Here is a 15,449-nt window from a genome sequence, read left to right as displayed (position 1 = left end):
CGGAGGTTACAGAGAACAGTGGTGTGTGATGCTTCAGAAACCTTCTCTGCTTCCTTTCCTTCCTAAGTCTCTGCTTGAAGGCTTGGCTTTAAGTGGTTTCTTGTTCCTTTCCTTCCTAAGTCTGTCCTTAGAGGCGAGGCTTTCAGTGGAGATAGTATTTAGGGAAAAGGCTACAAGTTTTAAATGGTTTTTCTGAGGTTTAGGGATAACAAATTTGTCCATACTGATTCTTTAGTGGTTCTTGGGGGATACTTTCTTCTGAAAGCTTATCCCAGGCATGTTATGCAGCTAATCATTGCTGTGGATTTTTACTGCGGATAATGCAGTGGTCCAACATGCTTATTTTATTTTTTATATATATATATTTATAGCAATTAAGCAAAATATATATATATATTTATAGCAATTAAGATTTAATTTTAAGTCAATGAAAGGGGTGGTTTTCTGTCTGTGTGGTAAGGTTACACTTAAAGTATTTGATACGGTTTTATAAGCAATTTATATGTAACATAATTATATAATAATATATATAAGCAAGATATATTTTATATGCAATTTTGATTGCCATTATTAGCAACAAAGTTGTGTTACAAAAAAACACAAATGAGCCTTTCTGTGAAGCACATGTCCAGACTTGTGTTAATTTAAATTTCAAGTGTGATTTTTTTAAAACTGACCTGCTCCAACTTTTTACTTACACTGGTGTGACTTATTTCAATTTAGCTTAAATCAGCAAGCAATTAAATCCAAAGAAGAGGGTTGTATAGACCTAAGCGAGCAAGTTTTAGTCAACTCTGTTATATTGAACCAAGGCTCCTTTTTGCTTACAAAATGCTTTAATATGACTTTGAGTCACTTCCCTACATAAAATCTTGTAACCCGAGCGATGTATTAAATTAAAATGAAATCAAAGGTTAGTGCATGAGAGCAGTCAATGCTGCAGCGATGTACATCTTGAGGAGTGAAGGGTTTACAAACAGATTTCTCTCCGGGAAGAAAAACAATTGACACCCAATTAGCGTTAAAGCATATTCCTAAAGCTCAATGACTTGAGAGCAAATTACAGTTGTCATTGTGGATTTGTGAAGTGTGCTGAACCATGATGCATTCCTTCAGAGGGAAGTTGCTCAGACATGAAAATATAAAACAAGCACAGCAAGTATGAGTTCCCCGTCTTTCTATAATATCTGTCCTTCAATAAAACAAATTTGTAAAGTAACCAGGAGGTCAATTGGATGCATTTTTACAGATTCCTGCTGCTCGTTAAAAACCTGTCGATGGCTCACCGAGCTTTGAACTGAACTGTACAACGGTCCCCCTCCTCCCTGCCACTTGCGGGCCCTCAGTGTTGTAGCTGTGAGCTGACACAGAGATGGCATCTGTGCCTGAGCGAAACAACGCGAGGGAAAGGGTTTTGCTGCATGGCTAGTGAGCTGTGGGCCTCTTGCTCTCTGTTTTTTGAGCGGGGCTTTTCCACCTTAGACTGGGAGATCAGTGCAGTGTGATGGTGATCAGGGAAACCTTCACCAGCAAGGGAAGTTTTCAAACTTCTTTGCTCTTGCCTTATTTACGTATGCTTCAAGCCTGGACTTTATTATCAGCAGCAGATGTCATTTTACACATATACATGAGATTGGCAAATAAGCTTATTGCTTATTTGGCTCATTTAAGGAAAGCTTGCGTTTGAATATGGATGAAGAAGAAGTTATACATCAGAAAAAGCATGACCTGCTCCCAGCCCCCTTAAGCTGTTGATCTGGTGTGCCTTGGTAAATGCAGTGTCCCTCGTAGCAATGTCCCTGCCGCCTGCTCAGACCTGGCATCCCGTCTGTGTGCGTGGTGCGGGTGGCAGCTGGCCATGTGGGACCACCTTGTGCCTGCAGCCACCGCCCCAGCACGAGGGCTGCGGCACGTCCACGGCCACCACCGGGCCACGGAGTCGGTGATCAGCACTCCCCTGGAGCATCTCCTGCGGCTTGCACGGCTTCGGTCATCCTCGTGATTCAGCAGCTTCAGTGTTGTCCTGAATAAGGGATGCTTTTCTCAATGGGAAGCTGGGACTACTTAGCCATGAAGTAATTAAATCACACTGTTCGTGAAAAGCCCTCACTGTTAATTTACAGTATTTGTCATAGCTCCCGGAATACAATCACAGAAACAAAGACTGAATTGAGAACAGAAGGAGGGAACTTATTTGAGAAATTTAAATATCCAACAAATTTCGTAACAATTTGAAGTGTGACTGCTTGTTTCAATTGGTTTTAAGAAATCCGCTCCAAGGCTCTAGGTGCATAAAGAAAAGTGTAGTATTTTCTGATTTTCTTTCTTTGCAAGCTTAGTGCTCAAGAATAGGATAACAATTTTACCACAATTAAGAGCCTTACAAGATAAAGGGAATCTTAATATTCTTTCTGTTTGGTACCAGTTTTGAAACCTTGCTTTGTCTCTCCTGTAGCTGACGTGGAATGTAGGAAAGGGTAAGGAAATGTGAAGATAGACTCAGCCATAAGGAAGAAATAAATCGTAAAATGAGTGTGAAAACAGGGAATCCAACAGGAAACTCTCACAAACTTAATGGCAGCTAACTATATTTTGTAAATAAGGAATTGAAATTCATATAAAGCCTTGTAAAACACAGCATGGAAAAGATATAAGTATATTCACATCATCTGTCACTTCTTCCTTCAGCATGAATAATGAAAGATTTTGGTTTATTTTGTTTATTTGTCCGGTTTTTATTATTTTTTTTTATTATTTTTCAGGTAGTAATATTAAACTTCTATTAACCGTTATACCGATTAATACTGGTGTAAATTTTATTTTAATTTTCTTCATTAGTTTGACCATCTCCTCTTTGCAGGAACCTCATCCTTCTCAAATAAGACCTGAAAGTGGCCCACAAGCAGGTGGAACAAACCTTACCATCACTGGCACAAACCTGGCCACCGGTTCCAAGAAGGATGTTCACGTTTCAGTCGGTAGCCAGCCTTGCAATGTGTACGTACCCTGAGTAACTAACAATACCGAGCTGTATCCTAACGAAGCATCGACCTTTTCTGGCCTTTAGAAATTTAACAAATCCATTGTCTATCTCTTCATGAATCATCCCATGCAATGGAGCTCTGCACGTAACATTCAGACAGAAACTCACTCAGAGGCTCCAGCTGGAAGAAGCAGCTGTAAAAACAACCGAAATGGGAGAACTGAGATATCCAAAGATTATTTCCAGTTTCGGCTTTCTCCGCTTGACTGGTGGCTCCAAACCCACCCATGGTTTCACTCGGCATCTCCTCAGTGGTTCCATATAAAATCTTAATCTTTTGGTGCCACTTGGCTTGTTCCTCTCCCTTCTTTTTCCTTTTATTAATTGCTGCCCTTCTCTTCCCCCCAAAAAAGGAACTACACAAAGTGTGCTAACGTTGCACTGTTCTTGTCTTTCTACACTATTCCTTTTCATATCCTACATCTTTTTTAAAGACCCTAAGTGATCTGAAGAAAGTGTTGTCTCCTCTTGTAACTACTCCGTGCCTGGCAAAAATACAGCTCTTTTTTTGTTGCTTCTGGGGTTCTACTGCAAAGAATACAAATCACCGCAACGTTAATAACTGAAGCTGTTTCCTCTTCTTTTTCTTCTCCAACCTAGCACTGAATTTGGAGAGAAGATTGTTTGCATTACAGGACCTAATAGCAAGGTTGAAGATGTTAAAGTCACAATGGACTATGGGGGCACGGAAATTATTGTACCAGGGCAATTTTCATACCGTGAGAATCCAACTGTCACCAAGTTCCTGCCTGTAAATAGCTTCAGCAGGTAACGAAACGTTTGTCATAACTTCATTTATAATTGGGTTAAAATATGCATAATAGGTAGTAAATCTGTTACATACAGAACTGTTTGAAATAAAAACTCCTGTACTCTAACCATGCACACATTTAGATACATAGAGTTTGTGATCTTTCTTAACCGCAGCTGGGGATTGAAAGTATTCTGTTTACCTCCAAACTTTAATCCCCACTTCAAAGATAAATACGGAAACCAGAAAAGGTAATGAGTTTCTTTTAAATGAAGATGTCTCAAAGAAGGAGATTTGAAGTGTTTCAGCATGATGCCAGACAACGTGATCCTTGTGTTACTTACAAATTCTTATCCTGTAAGGATAACCTGTATAAAAGGTTTGTAATAGAAAGGTTTCTAACAGTTCTTCTGTGCAGCTTTTAATAAGTATGCTGGAAACAGAGAAGTTATGGCTTGACATCTGTTTGTCCCATGAGGAAAAAAAGTATTTTCTTAGGAAATCTAGATCAGGGTTCAGTAGTGCTTTTAAAAGGTATGCTGTCTTCTGTGGTGGTTCTCACTAACACCCCATCTGCTAGCTGTTCCTTCTGGAAAAAAGCTCACCTACCAGTAACTGTGAAACCAAAGAAATGTATGCCACTCGTATGTCTGTATCAATGTGGCAAATCCTCTGTATAAAAGTCCTTGTAGCATACCTCTGGTTTTGAAAGTCATTCTGTGACCGATCCAGGGACAAACTTGTGACCTTGATTCTACGTTGGTCTGTGCTGTTCCCTAATATTCTGGTCTTTCTGCTTAGTGGGGTACGGTTGGCAGAGGGACATCCTGATGTTTCCACTTTCTTTCAGTAAAAAGAAGTGTAACGTCCTGACCTTACAAATAGGATATTAAAATAAAATTGGCCGTGACTTCTCTTGGAGAAATTTGTACCTGCTTCCTTGAATACTGAGTTGTCACTTATGTAAAATAGGATTTGCTTTTAATATTTGATTTTGATTTTTGGTTTGGGTGGTTTTGGGGCCTGGAGGGCTTTTTTTGGTAGATCAGCAGTGATTTACCACAGGGGATTTAAAGGACTTCTTTTTTCCCTCTGTATAAACTGAAGCATACTTTAATGGATTGCTTTGAGGATTGCTATCCCTCTAAATCCATGTTACTTCAGTGACTTTAATTCCCACTGGCAACTTGCATGCATTCTTCTTCTTATGCGAATGCATTATTTTTTAAACAATGTGTTGCGAGTGAAAGGGAATAGAGAAGCCAGGTCCCTACAGACCGGTGGAAAATACACTCTCACCTTTGTCTCTGTGTGTGTGGTAGGTGGAGTGATTTTAACAAAAACACGGGAGAATTAAAGCACACAAAGATAGGCATCAATGAAAAGCCACAAATAACAAACAAAGGAATTTGTTCTTTCTTTATTCTGCTGTTTTAAAATGAGTTCGAAGTTGGCATTGCTGCTTTTAAATCCTGTGGTCATCAATAGCTTTAACAGAAGTCCCTTGAGTAGGATATCTAATTGTCATATAGGGATTGCATGGCTCTTTTCAGTGGAAGTAGTACTAGTGCAGGATAAAGCAGTCCATAGCTGTGGTTGTTTGCCAATGACTTGACTTCTTTTTTAATTCTGCCTTTCAGTGGAGGGAGAAATATTACAGTGACCGGAACCGGTTTTGAGCTCATCCAGAGTTTCTCGTTGGTGGTGTATGCAGAGCGTCCAGAAGCAGCCAAAACGAATCTCAAAAGGGTAATTTTCTTTCTTTCCCCTGAAAGGCATCACACTGGATGCATAACATATAATCTGTTCAAAAAATGCATTTAAGTTTGCCCACTGGACTTCACTGGGCTTGGAGTGGAATAAAGTTTGAACAGGTTTCTGAGTCTGTTCAGGGTTTCCGTGGAACAAGAGCCTACTCCTACCATCTCGGCTTGCGTTCACTTGTACCTTGCAAACTTCTGCTTTTAAATTATTTACATTCAATGTGATTAAGGATAGAAGAATTCATCTTCAAGTGGTAAAGTGGATATATTTCAGAATTTGAAAGTGTTTATTTTTTCTTTATCTTTCTCCTTCTTCTCCCCCTGCAGGCTTTAGAGATTTGCCTGAAACAGACAAATCCAGACAATGCTGAGTACTCAGCTTTGCACAGTCAGTGCCTTTTATTTTCTCACACCTCAGTGAACCAAGTCTTCTTTTCTTTCTTGCTTCATGCATCTTCCACCTATAGCATGTTCACATAAAGTTATAAAAAATAATGTTTGAAAAAAAACCACGAACCCACCCTGCCTCTCACGTTAAAAAGAACTGACATTACCAATAGTCTCAATTTCCCATTCTGCTAATGAAGATCACAATTTAATGCAGTGATTGAGGACTTAAAAATGTTCTTCCAGTAATAACGTTACAAGACTTTTTCTAAGGCTGCCTGTTAAATTTAAGACTGTCTTGTGGTCCATATAGAGTTGGTAATTTGTATGTTTTGTATTATATACATGATTCAAATGAGTATGAGTATGCCAAAGGCAGCTGGATTTGGGTCCATCAAAATCCTGTCCTTTAAGAACTTTAAGAGGAAAACCACCTATGTTTCTGAGGCCATAAACTGAAAAATGTGATTATCTTGATAACCTTAACTCCCAGGACAATCTTAAAGTCTATTTAGCATTCTTGGCAGTGTTTATCAACATTTCTTACCCCTCGCCTTTTTGTGTGCTCAGCATCTTCTCAGCACGTTAGCTTCAGTCAGCGTTACGTACAGCACACATTCTTGGTTAAGACTAGAAATTTTTCTAATATTTGTTTTGCTTCCACTTACGTGGCAATATCAGAAATGTGGGGGAGAAGCTGTCAAATTGCATTTCTCAAAGTGAAAAACTGAGGTGGTGAGAGAAGAAATGTTGAGGGTTCCTATTAGTGTTGTTGGCTGTGGCTGATGTTACTGAATCACTGAAGGAGTTTCTAGGAAAAAACATTTGTGTAATTGGGGGTGGAGGACAGGTTAACTGAGTTGTTACTTTGAGTACTTGATTGAAAATTGGTCAATTTTATTCCAAAATTTTACTTAGTAATTGTATTGAATTTCAGTGAAGTATTTTGCAGAGCCAGTAGAAGAGAATCTACCTGAGATACTGAATGATACAGAAAATGATACGGGTTAAAGCTGCCATGTTAATCTCTTAATCTTAGAGCAGTTTAATGATATCAGCCCAGTGTGGTCCAGAGCCACAGAATTTGGAGGCAATGGAAACTGATCTGTAGCCTAAGTTTTTTCTGCAGGCAGCTGCTACAACATAATGAATCAACAATTGATTCATCAACAAATTTGTTTCATTTTCTTTTCAGAAAATACCTCATACTATGTTATTTCTGCTGTATGGAGAGGATATAAATCCAGTGGTTTTCTTTCTACAGTCTGAAGTTATCAGCAGTTACGTACAGGAATGAGTCAAACTCTAAAATGTGCATGTTCTTCTTGTCTTGTTTCTTACAGTTTGATGGAAAGCTTGTTACAAGACTCAATGAAACCACAGTGGTTTTTTCTTCCCCACCAATACTGGAAGACCCAGAAAACTATAACATTACCACTATTATTCTAATGGATCATTATCATTTGGTTGTAAAAAATGAAAGCCACTCCTTTGCCTATGTTGCAGACCCAACCTTTGAAAACTTCACAGATGGCATCAAAAAACAAGTCAACAAACTTATTAATGCAAAGGTAAACTTGTCAAGAGATGGTGGTTGCTCATTTTGTCCTTGAAGCATGTATGGAATTTTTCCTTCCTTTCTCAAACCCTTAACAGCTGTTTGATACCATACCCAAAATGCTTGGTAGAGTGCCTTACCTCTGGCTAGATGATGAATATTGTCAGCCCGTCCTTTCCTCCCCCCTCCCTCTCTCAGAGATTGTAGCTCTCTTTTTAGCCATACTTTGGGTTTCCTGATGGTGACCCCTTCTGCTGAGCCTGACACTTGGAAATGTCCTCTGCCACAGAGCTCCCAAGGAGTGGAGGGGACATCTCTTCTCACACCAGGAAGGAAAGGAGAGGAATTGCATAATTCCCAGCGGCTCTGCTCTTCTCTACACCACAGTGTGAATCACATCTACTGCTCAAAATGATCCAAATGGAAATTTGACTTCTTGTCTCCTGAGACTTTGTGATGGTGACTTAGCCTTGTATTTCCTGTCTAGGGCAGTAACCTGAACAAAGCCATGACGATAGACGAGGCCCAGGCTTTTGTGGGTGATGAGCCTTGCAACATAAAAACACTAACTGAAACGGACTTATATTGTGAGCCACCAGAAGTACAGCCTCAACCAAAGAAACGGCAGAAGAGAGATACCATCAATAACCTTCCTGAATTCATTGTAGGTTACCTTTTCGATAGTATTTGATATCATGTGTAAGTGACATGGATGCCGTGCTCCTTAATTGAAGTAATTTGTTCTTCAAAGTTGTTGTAGTACCATGAAGAAACTCCTTGCAGTTCTGTCTTCCTGCAGCTTCTGCCTGCTGTCTAGAAGATGTCACACGTAAACAGCAGTCCCAAGCTGCCAAATGCCTTCTACCTTCATTACACAGGAATTTAAAGTTGTAGCTAGACAGGCTGGGGATTTTTATTCCTCTGCTAAGCAAAGTAAAATTACTTCATGGAATAAAGTGCTAGTGACCTAAATTCAGTATAAAATATTCAGAAATGTTTCCTTTGTTTGGCGCTTCGAGCCAGAAATTCACTTAGTGAGAATTACTAAGAATTTAGAGCACAACTGAGAAGCGAACCACTGTCCATTTGCACTTTTTGAGACAAATGTCTGTGCTTATCTAATTAGGTGAAATTTGGACTCCGAGAATGGATCCTCGGAAGGGTGGAATATGATACACGTGTGAGTGACATCCCACTGAGTCTTATTTTGCCACTGGTACTTATCCCTATGATAGCAATCATCATCACTTCTGTCATCTGTTACAGGTAAGTTTCTTTAATTAGGTGGTTTTGCTGTCCTAAAGCTTTCAAAGTACTACCTGGTTGTTTTCAGCGCAGTCTACAGAAATGATCTTCATGCTTCTTATGAGCTGCAGAGTTAAGAAAGGCAGTTACAGCTGGAAATATGCATGAGCACCAATTTATTCTTCTCACGCACACTGAATTCCTTGGTGTCAGTCAACCCAGTCCGTCTTTTATACATAAGCACAACAATTGGTCCCAGGCTTGCCAAGTGCACAATTGCAGACTGAGTTGCACACATACATTCTTGAAATGGCAGCTAAAGTGCCTCCTGTGAAGGAGATAACTTATTCTGCACACATATACATCAGCATTTATGCTGCCTCAGTCAGCACTGTAGGCCTGAACTGGATGGATTTGGCTAAGGGGGCATTTTGGCCTTTCCAGCTGAGATAAGTGTTAGCCCACACACAAATTTCATGATTAAGGGTGAAACTCATGCTTCACAAAAGGCCAGAACAGTGTCTGTATTTCACTTAAGACCTACTTAGCCCAATTGTAAGGTTAGTAATGAGGGCCTCATACTGTCCCTCAGGAGGTGGCAGGTTTCACTCTTATGGTGCATATCAATATAGCCGAAGCAATGCTGAAGTATGTGCTGTACAGCACTGATGTTCTCATGGGCCTCCTGCAACCTTCCCTGAACATCCCAGACACACTCCTGCGTGGCTCAGAGCCAGGGCAGGACATGTTGCAAGCAATCTTTGTTCAGTGCATACAAATTGAAGTTTCTGCACTTGATACGTGATTGCAAGCGTCTGTAGCTACTCCTTACTGGATTTACAATCGCCGGCCCAAGTGTGCTTTGAAGCAGCAGGCCCATGGTGGTGCCAGGTTGATTTACACCTAATGAAGGTTTGGTCCACCGTTGCTGTTTTCCTCCTGCATGTAAAAAGAAATCAAACCCAGGAAAATGTCCTCCAGTCCTTTGGCTTCCCACTCAGAGCTGTTGCAAATGATACGCTTTTGCAGTTTGTAACCTTTTTTTTAACTCTTCCCTCTATTCCATAAAGACGCAAGAGCCAACAAGCAGAACGAGAGTATGAAAAAATTAAATCTCAACTTGAAGGCCTGGAGGAGAGTGTCAGAGACCGATGCAAGAAGGAATTCACAGGTATGACAGATATTTGCACCCCTGTGGGTCCTCTGGAGCAATCGGAAGATGGGCTAGAGCAATGGTGCTATCCTGCTAAAACTGTCTTCCGGGAACAAATAATTAGTAGATCTTAGTAGTCTTGATTACTGACGTTGACATACAGCACATATTTTGCTGTTATATATGAAAGCCGTAAATAAAATAGGGAGCAGAGGCTGTTAAATAAAATGGACAGTTTTAGTCTAAAGGAAGCACAGAGTTAGCAATTGGGAAATAGAAACTAGTTGAGATTGGGGCTACTTACCGCCATTAATGTGAGTGGCCATTGATAAGGAGGAAAGGACGTTTTATAGTGAGTACCCGTGGACTTAATATTCAGTTCAGTGGCTGTACGTGCCAAGGATGCACATTAAAAACTGTTTTTAGAGCTGCTAAATTTATTTGCAGCAATCAGCATACAAAGGGATAATTTGGCAAGCTCGCAGGAAAGAAATAGCATTTTGCCCTGTTTATCGTGGGAAAACCTTAAGCTTGATTTGAGGAGCTAGCTAATTGTTCTGTGTAAATACAGAGGCATCATCCCAGGGAAGGCAGCGGGAGGTGTGAAGGCTCAGCATTTCTACATGTCGAACCACTCATTGCAACGCTTAAATTAGGCATCCGAGTGCAAACATTGCAAATATTGGCCTAAATGATTACCATGAAATGTCACCTCATTATCTGAGTTATACTTGCTGTTGGGTCATGTTGAAATAATGCCTACTAAAAAAAAAACCCACGTGTTTTATTTCTAAAGAGAAATAGATTCTTTCATGTTGACAGTGGCTAAAAAGCAGGATTGAATTAAACAGCAATTTGAGGTTAGAGTTTGAAATTAATTTTAGAATCTCAGGGTCCCTCAAAGATTTTGGCCATGCTGGAAGCCTCTCCCAGTCTTGTTTTCCTGGCATTTCTGGGACAGGATGTCCTTTTCTTGTATCAGCTTGCTTTCTCTGGAAAACCGACTCCTTCCAGGTTCTGGACACAACCCAGAAGCAATTCTTTGAATTCAGAACTATTCCCAGATGGGCTTTATTTCAAACTGCATTTTGAACTGAGAGGATCAATCAAGGTCATCAGCCCTCCCTCTCACCACCTCTCCCATGCAACTTCATATCCATTTCTGAAAGGAGAAGATGCCTTTCTTTTGCTGACACTCCTAGTAGGGGGCTACAGGCTGCTGCTGCTTGTTGGGTTGAAGGTTTCCTCTCTGCTCCACCAAGCACAAACACTGGGGAAGCAGAATGCACATCCAAGGAGTAACCCAGCTCCTAAACTGCATCCACCTTGGCTGACAGTGAAATGAAACACCGAATCCAAAACACATTCTGGATCCATACTGTGAAACTGTAATGTCAACAGCACAAAGTGCAGACAGTCTAAAATACATGGGACCAAAGATAGCCACAGAAAGGGGCATGAGGGAGGAAGTACAAATACCGCAAAGCCGGAAACCGCAAGATGCTTTCTGCCTCAGCTTTGCCGAATGCCATAAAACAAAGGGGGAAATGAACGAAGAAGAGCAATAAAATTGCTGAGACAATAGGTCACTGGATTAATTAACATGGTATTCTAGTCAATCAGCAATATTGGGTAATTGGAAAGCCTTCAGCTAGAATAGCTGCTCCAAAGGATGATTCCCTAATTGTTGTCCCTTTTAAGAACTTCAGAGCTTTTGAGTCCCACAGAAATGTTTCCATCAATTTCAATGAACCATTTAACCTTCTTCCTTCCTGCCATCCCCTTCCTTCCAATTAAATTAGTGTGCTTAACACTTTAAACCTTTCTTTCCTTGATTGCGATGTGTTTTTAAAAAGAACTTCTATTATTACATGGACTCAGAGGGAATAGAGTGTGCACTGAAAAAAAAAAAAAAAAGAAAAAGAGAAACTAATATTGTCGTGTCTTCTTTTTGGCTCTGTGTTATAATCCTACATTCGTATGTATGAACTTACACAGATGTCTGCTAAGACCCTCTTTCAGAGAGGGAGTGACAAGGAAACCATCTGTGCTAAAGGCAGTTATTCTCATGTCACCATAGGATTAGCTGTGGTCGAAGTTAACAGGATAATTGGTAAAAATAGCAAAAGAAAATGTGAGATGAAATAGTTTTCAGTGCTATGTTACTTTTCCTCCATTACAAGGTACCCAAAGAGATTGTGTTGCTTAAAAAAGCTGCAGGGTTTTTTTTTAAATCAACCGTTAAACTGTATTGTGTATTCCAGATCTAATGATAGAGATGGAGGATCAGACAAATGATATCAATGAAGCTGGAATTCCGGTACTGGACTACAAAACCTACACGGACAGAGTCTTCTTCTTGCCCTCCAAAGATGGAGAGAAAGACGTGATGATTACAGGGAAGCTGGATATTCCAGAGGCCAGGCGTCAGACCGTGGAGCAGGCTTTGAACCAGTTCTCCAACCTCCTTAATAGCAAATCATTTCTCATTAACGTGAGTATTGAAGTAGATTGGCCTCGTCCCTTATCTAGGCATACCTGTGTGTGCAAGGCAGTAGATTTGCAAGCACAACGGAAGCAAAATTATTAAGAATAAGTGATTTTCATACAGTTCTGGTTCCACAGTAGCCAATGCAGATCTGTGGCATCGCAGCCAGAGATTCCTGGTGGGGCAGGGAGGCATGATCATGTTTCTGTGCCAGGTCACGTAGTACAGAGTTAGTCAACACTGCAGTGGCTGTGGGAAAACAAATATTACCTAATCTGGCATAAAAACTGCTGCTACAAGTTTGGTTTAGCCTATTAAGAAACATGATCAGGGAATGCCAATTCCATCCTGGTTTATCACAGGAGTCACCTGTGGACAGCCATCTGCTGGGTCTCTGTCCCAGAGAGGCAGAGGCTCCTCAAGTGGCCTATTCATCAAGCCTGATGAGTGCTCAGAGCAGCTCGGAAGAGACTTCTAATTGCTCACTCTCAAAAACTGAGCTGATTGTCAGGCACCTAAATATAGATTTAGGCTTCTAACTTTCTCCTTTTTTAAATGAGGCTCCAGTGCTGAGCTAGTTAATGGTAGCGTTACAGTTTATGGCAGATGAGAGCGCGTTCCCAGGTGTACTTAGATTACTGTCTTTGTAATTTGATGTGAAAGGACTGGGAATTTGAGGGAGAGGGGAGTTGATTTTCTCTTTCAAAAAATTGTCACAGAACACCTTTTTTCATTTAATTAAAGCATCCTTTTTAGATAACTCTTCTGTTAAAATATCTAAGCATTCCTTGGGTTAGTCTAATACACTCTTTGTGTATCCAAAACCAAATTATAGATAACATTTACTTATAAGGAGTTTTTTCAAACTTCCGAAAACTTTTCCATTCTGTGCTTAGGAGATTAATGTTAAAATAATATTGCGTGTCTTCTTAGTGCAGACAAGTGTTGAGGTTCTTCAGAATTCTGTCATCTGACTTGATTTTACATTTGTTTTTTGTTTCAGTTTATTCACACGCTGGAAAACCAAAGGGAGTTCTCTGCTCGAGCTAAAGTGTATTTTGCATCCTTACTGACAGTTGCTTTACATGGAAAACTAGAATACTATACTGACATCATGAGGACGCTGTTCTTAGAACTGATGGAGCAGTATGTTGTGGCCAAAAACCCAAAGCTGATGCTAAGAAGGTTTGAATGATTGTCATATTTTCTGTAGTTCTCTGCTTTCCTGCAAATGTATTTCTTTTGCGATGTGACTGTATTAAAATGCCAACTATTCGTGAAAGTCAGAAATAGCCTGGCCCAAGCGTATGAGGAAGACAAGCTCACCAGGAATAGCTGTGGAAGGCCCAGGCAGGGCTGTTGGCAACAGAATTCCTTATTCAAATACTGTAGTTTAGAATCTGCATCAAGATTACTGGAACATCAGCCTCACTTCAAAACACAATACCAAACATTTCATTTACTTTTTAATCTAATTTTATTCCAAATGATCTAGCATTTATACCACACATCATCTCCGTAACGCGCACACATAATCAGCTTGCAGCGTGCATTCAGTGAGGGCTTGCTCTAGTGTTTTTAACCCTGTTGTTATCCCAAATAAATTACAAAAGACCTTGCTCTGTGTATGTTGTAGCTTTGTAATCTGTAGGTTATTTTCCAGTAACTGCACAACTGGGTTAATTTTTTAGCTCTTACAGCGTAGACCCCATTTAAGATTCTGCATAAAGGATGTGTGCTTTTCAGTAATGAGCTGAAGGTACCCGGGAATGATGAGCAATACAAAGCACTTATCCTACAGCAAGTACATGCTCTCAAAACTCTATAGGGAAATCATTGCATTAGGACAGTGCATGCAGTTAAGCATGTAAAAATATTATATTTCAAGCAAGCGATGTTTTTCTCTGAAACTTTGTCACTAAGTACCCTTACCATACTCGGGGTTGTTTTTTTTTTTCAGATCTGAAACGGTTGTTGAGAGAATGTTGTCTAACTGGATGTCTATTTGTTTATACCAGTACCTCAAGGTAAGAGTTGAAGTCTGTTGCCTGTGGGGTTTTTTTATCAACAATACTTAAACGTGCTACACTGAGTATATCTTTTGGGTTTGCTTTATCTAATTTCCTTTCCTTTAAACAGGACAATGCCGGGGAGCCTCTTTATAAATTGTTCAAGGCTATCAAACACCAGGTAGAAAAAGGCCCAGTGGATGCTGTACTGAAGAAAGCCAAGTATACGTTGAATGACACAGGCTTACTGGGAGATGATGTAGAGTATACGCAGTTGGTAAGTGGAGCATGATTAATATATTCTAAAATATTTTTTTCTTTTAAAATTAAGTCCTGTAGTGTTAAGTCTGTACACCCTTTTCTGGACTACTGTGATCTGCATAGAAATTCTGGTCATGGCTAGGCCTGTCGATAGTTTGACCAAAGCGAGTCTCCAAGCAGGAAAACAGAATTATAAAGTATCTTCTAAGTGTTAGATCCAAGTCCTGCCACGGTGGAATCCATTTCAATAAATCCCTGTCATAATTTTCAAAGTCTGCCTGAACAGTGGTGGGGGTGTTTGGCTCCTTCCCTTTTCCCATCTAAATTAACTGGCAATTGATTTTTGCAGAATTCTTTGCACTAACATTATGCTTGAACTTTGGGTTGTCTTTCTCCCCTGTGATTGCTGCTCGTCAGCATATCAAACGTCAGTTCAGAGATCATTTTATTAGTATACCAGGAGGAGCTCCTCTACAGTCCGGCGAGATGGCTCTGCCATCTCCAAAACACTTTATGAACCAATTTCTGCACTTGTTCCTGTGTGAGTCAAACTCTCCTGAATGTGGGCAGCCCAACTGGTGTTGAAAGGGGTCTATTTCCCTGCAGTGATGAGGGGAAGCTGCCTCTACAGGCAGTTCTGGAGACCCATGTTAGATGCTGTGAGTGGGATGGAGTGGACATCCCTGCCTCAGGAATTCCCCACCACCCCCTGAATCTGATCACCAGTGCCACGGTCCAGTTCTCTTCTGTTAGGAATTCTTCTTTGACTTAATTCTGTTCACTGCAACAAA

The 15,449-nt window shown here is 40.3% G+C and overlaps 1 protein-coding gene across 8 annotated transcripts in view; it reads left to right on the top strand.

The window, feature by feature from the left end:
• Positions 1-15,449, top strand: part of PLXNB2 (plexin B2) — a 261,514-nt gene that overhangs the window by 224,686 nt on the left and 21,379 nt on the right. For all 8 annotated transcript variants that reach the window (XM_074592825.1, XM_074592361.1, XM_074592723.1 and 5 more), the window contains 11 exons: positions 2,861-2,997; positions 3,644-3,811; positions 5,435-5,543; positions 7,288-7,515; positions 7,990-8,166; positions 8,629-8,768; positions 9,818-9,918; positions 12,165-12,394; positions 13,392-13,573; positions 14,349-14,415; positions 14,528-14,674. In XM_074592825.1, coding sequence (XP_074448926.1) covers positions 2,861-2,997; positions 3,644-3,811; positions 5,435-5,543; positions 7,288-7,515; positions 7,990-8,166; positions 8,629-8,768; positions 9,818-9,918; positions 12,165-12,394; positions 13,392-13,573; positions 14,349-14,415; positions 14,528-14,674 — 1,686 coding nt within the window. The remainder of the gene's footprint in view (positions 1-2,860; positions 2,998-3,643; positions 3,812-5,434; positions 5,544-7,287; positions 7,516-7,989; positions 8,167-8,628; positions 8,769-9,817; positions 9,919-12,164; positions 12,395-13,391; positions 13,574-14,348; positions 14,416-14,527; positions 14,675-15,449) is intronic.

This window comes from Larus michahellis, chromosome 1, assembly GCF_964199755.1.
Source record: "Larus michahellis chromosome 1, bLarMic1.1, whole genome shotgun sequence".
Classification (NCBI taxonomy): Eukaryota; Metazoa; Chordata; class Aves; order Charadriiformes; family Laridae; genus Larus; species Larus michahellis.
Note: the sequence above shows the minus strand (reverse complement) of the source record. Positions and strands in the feature narration are given on the sequence as shown.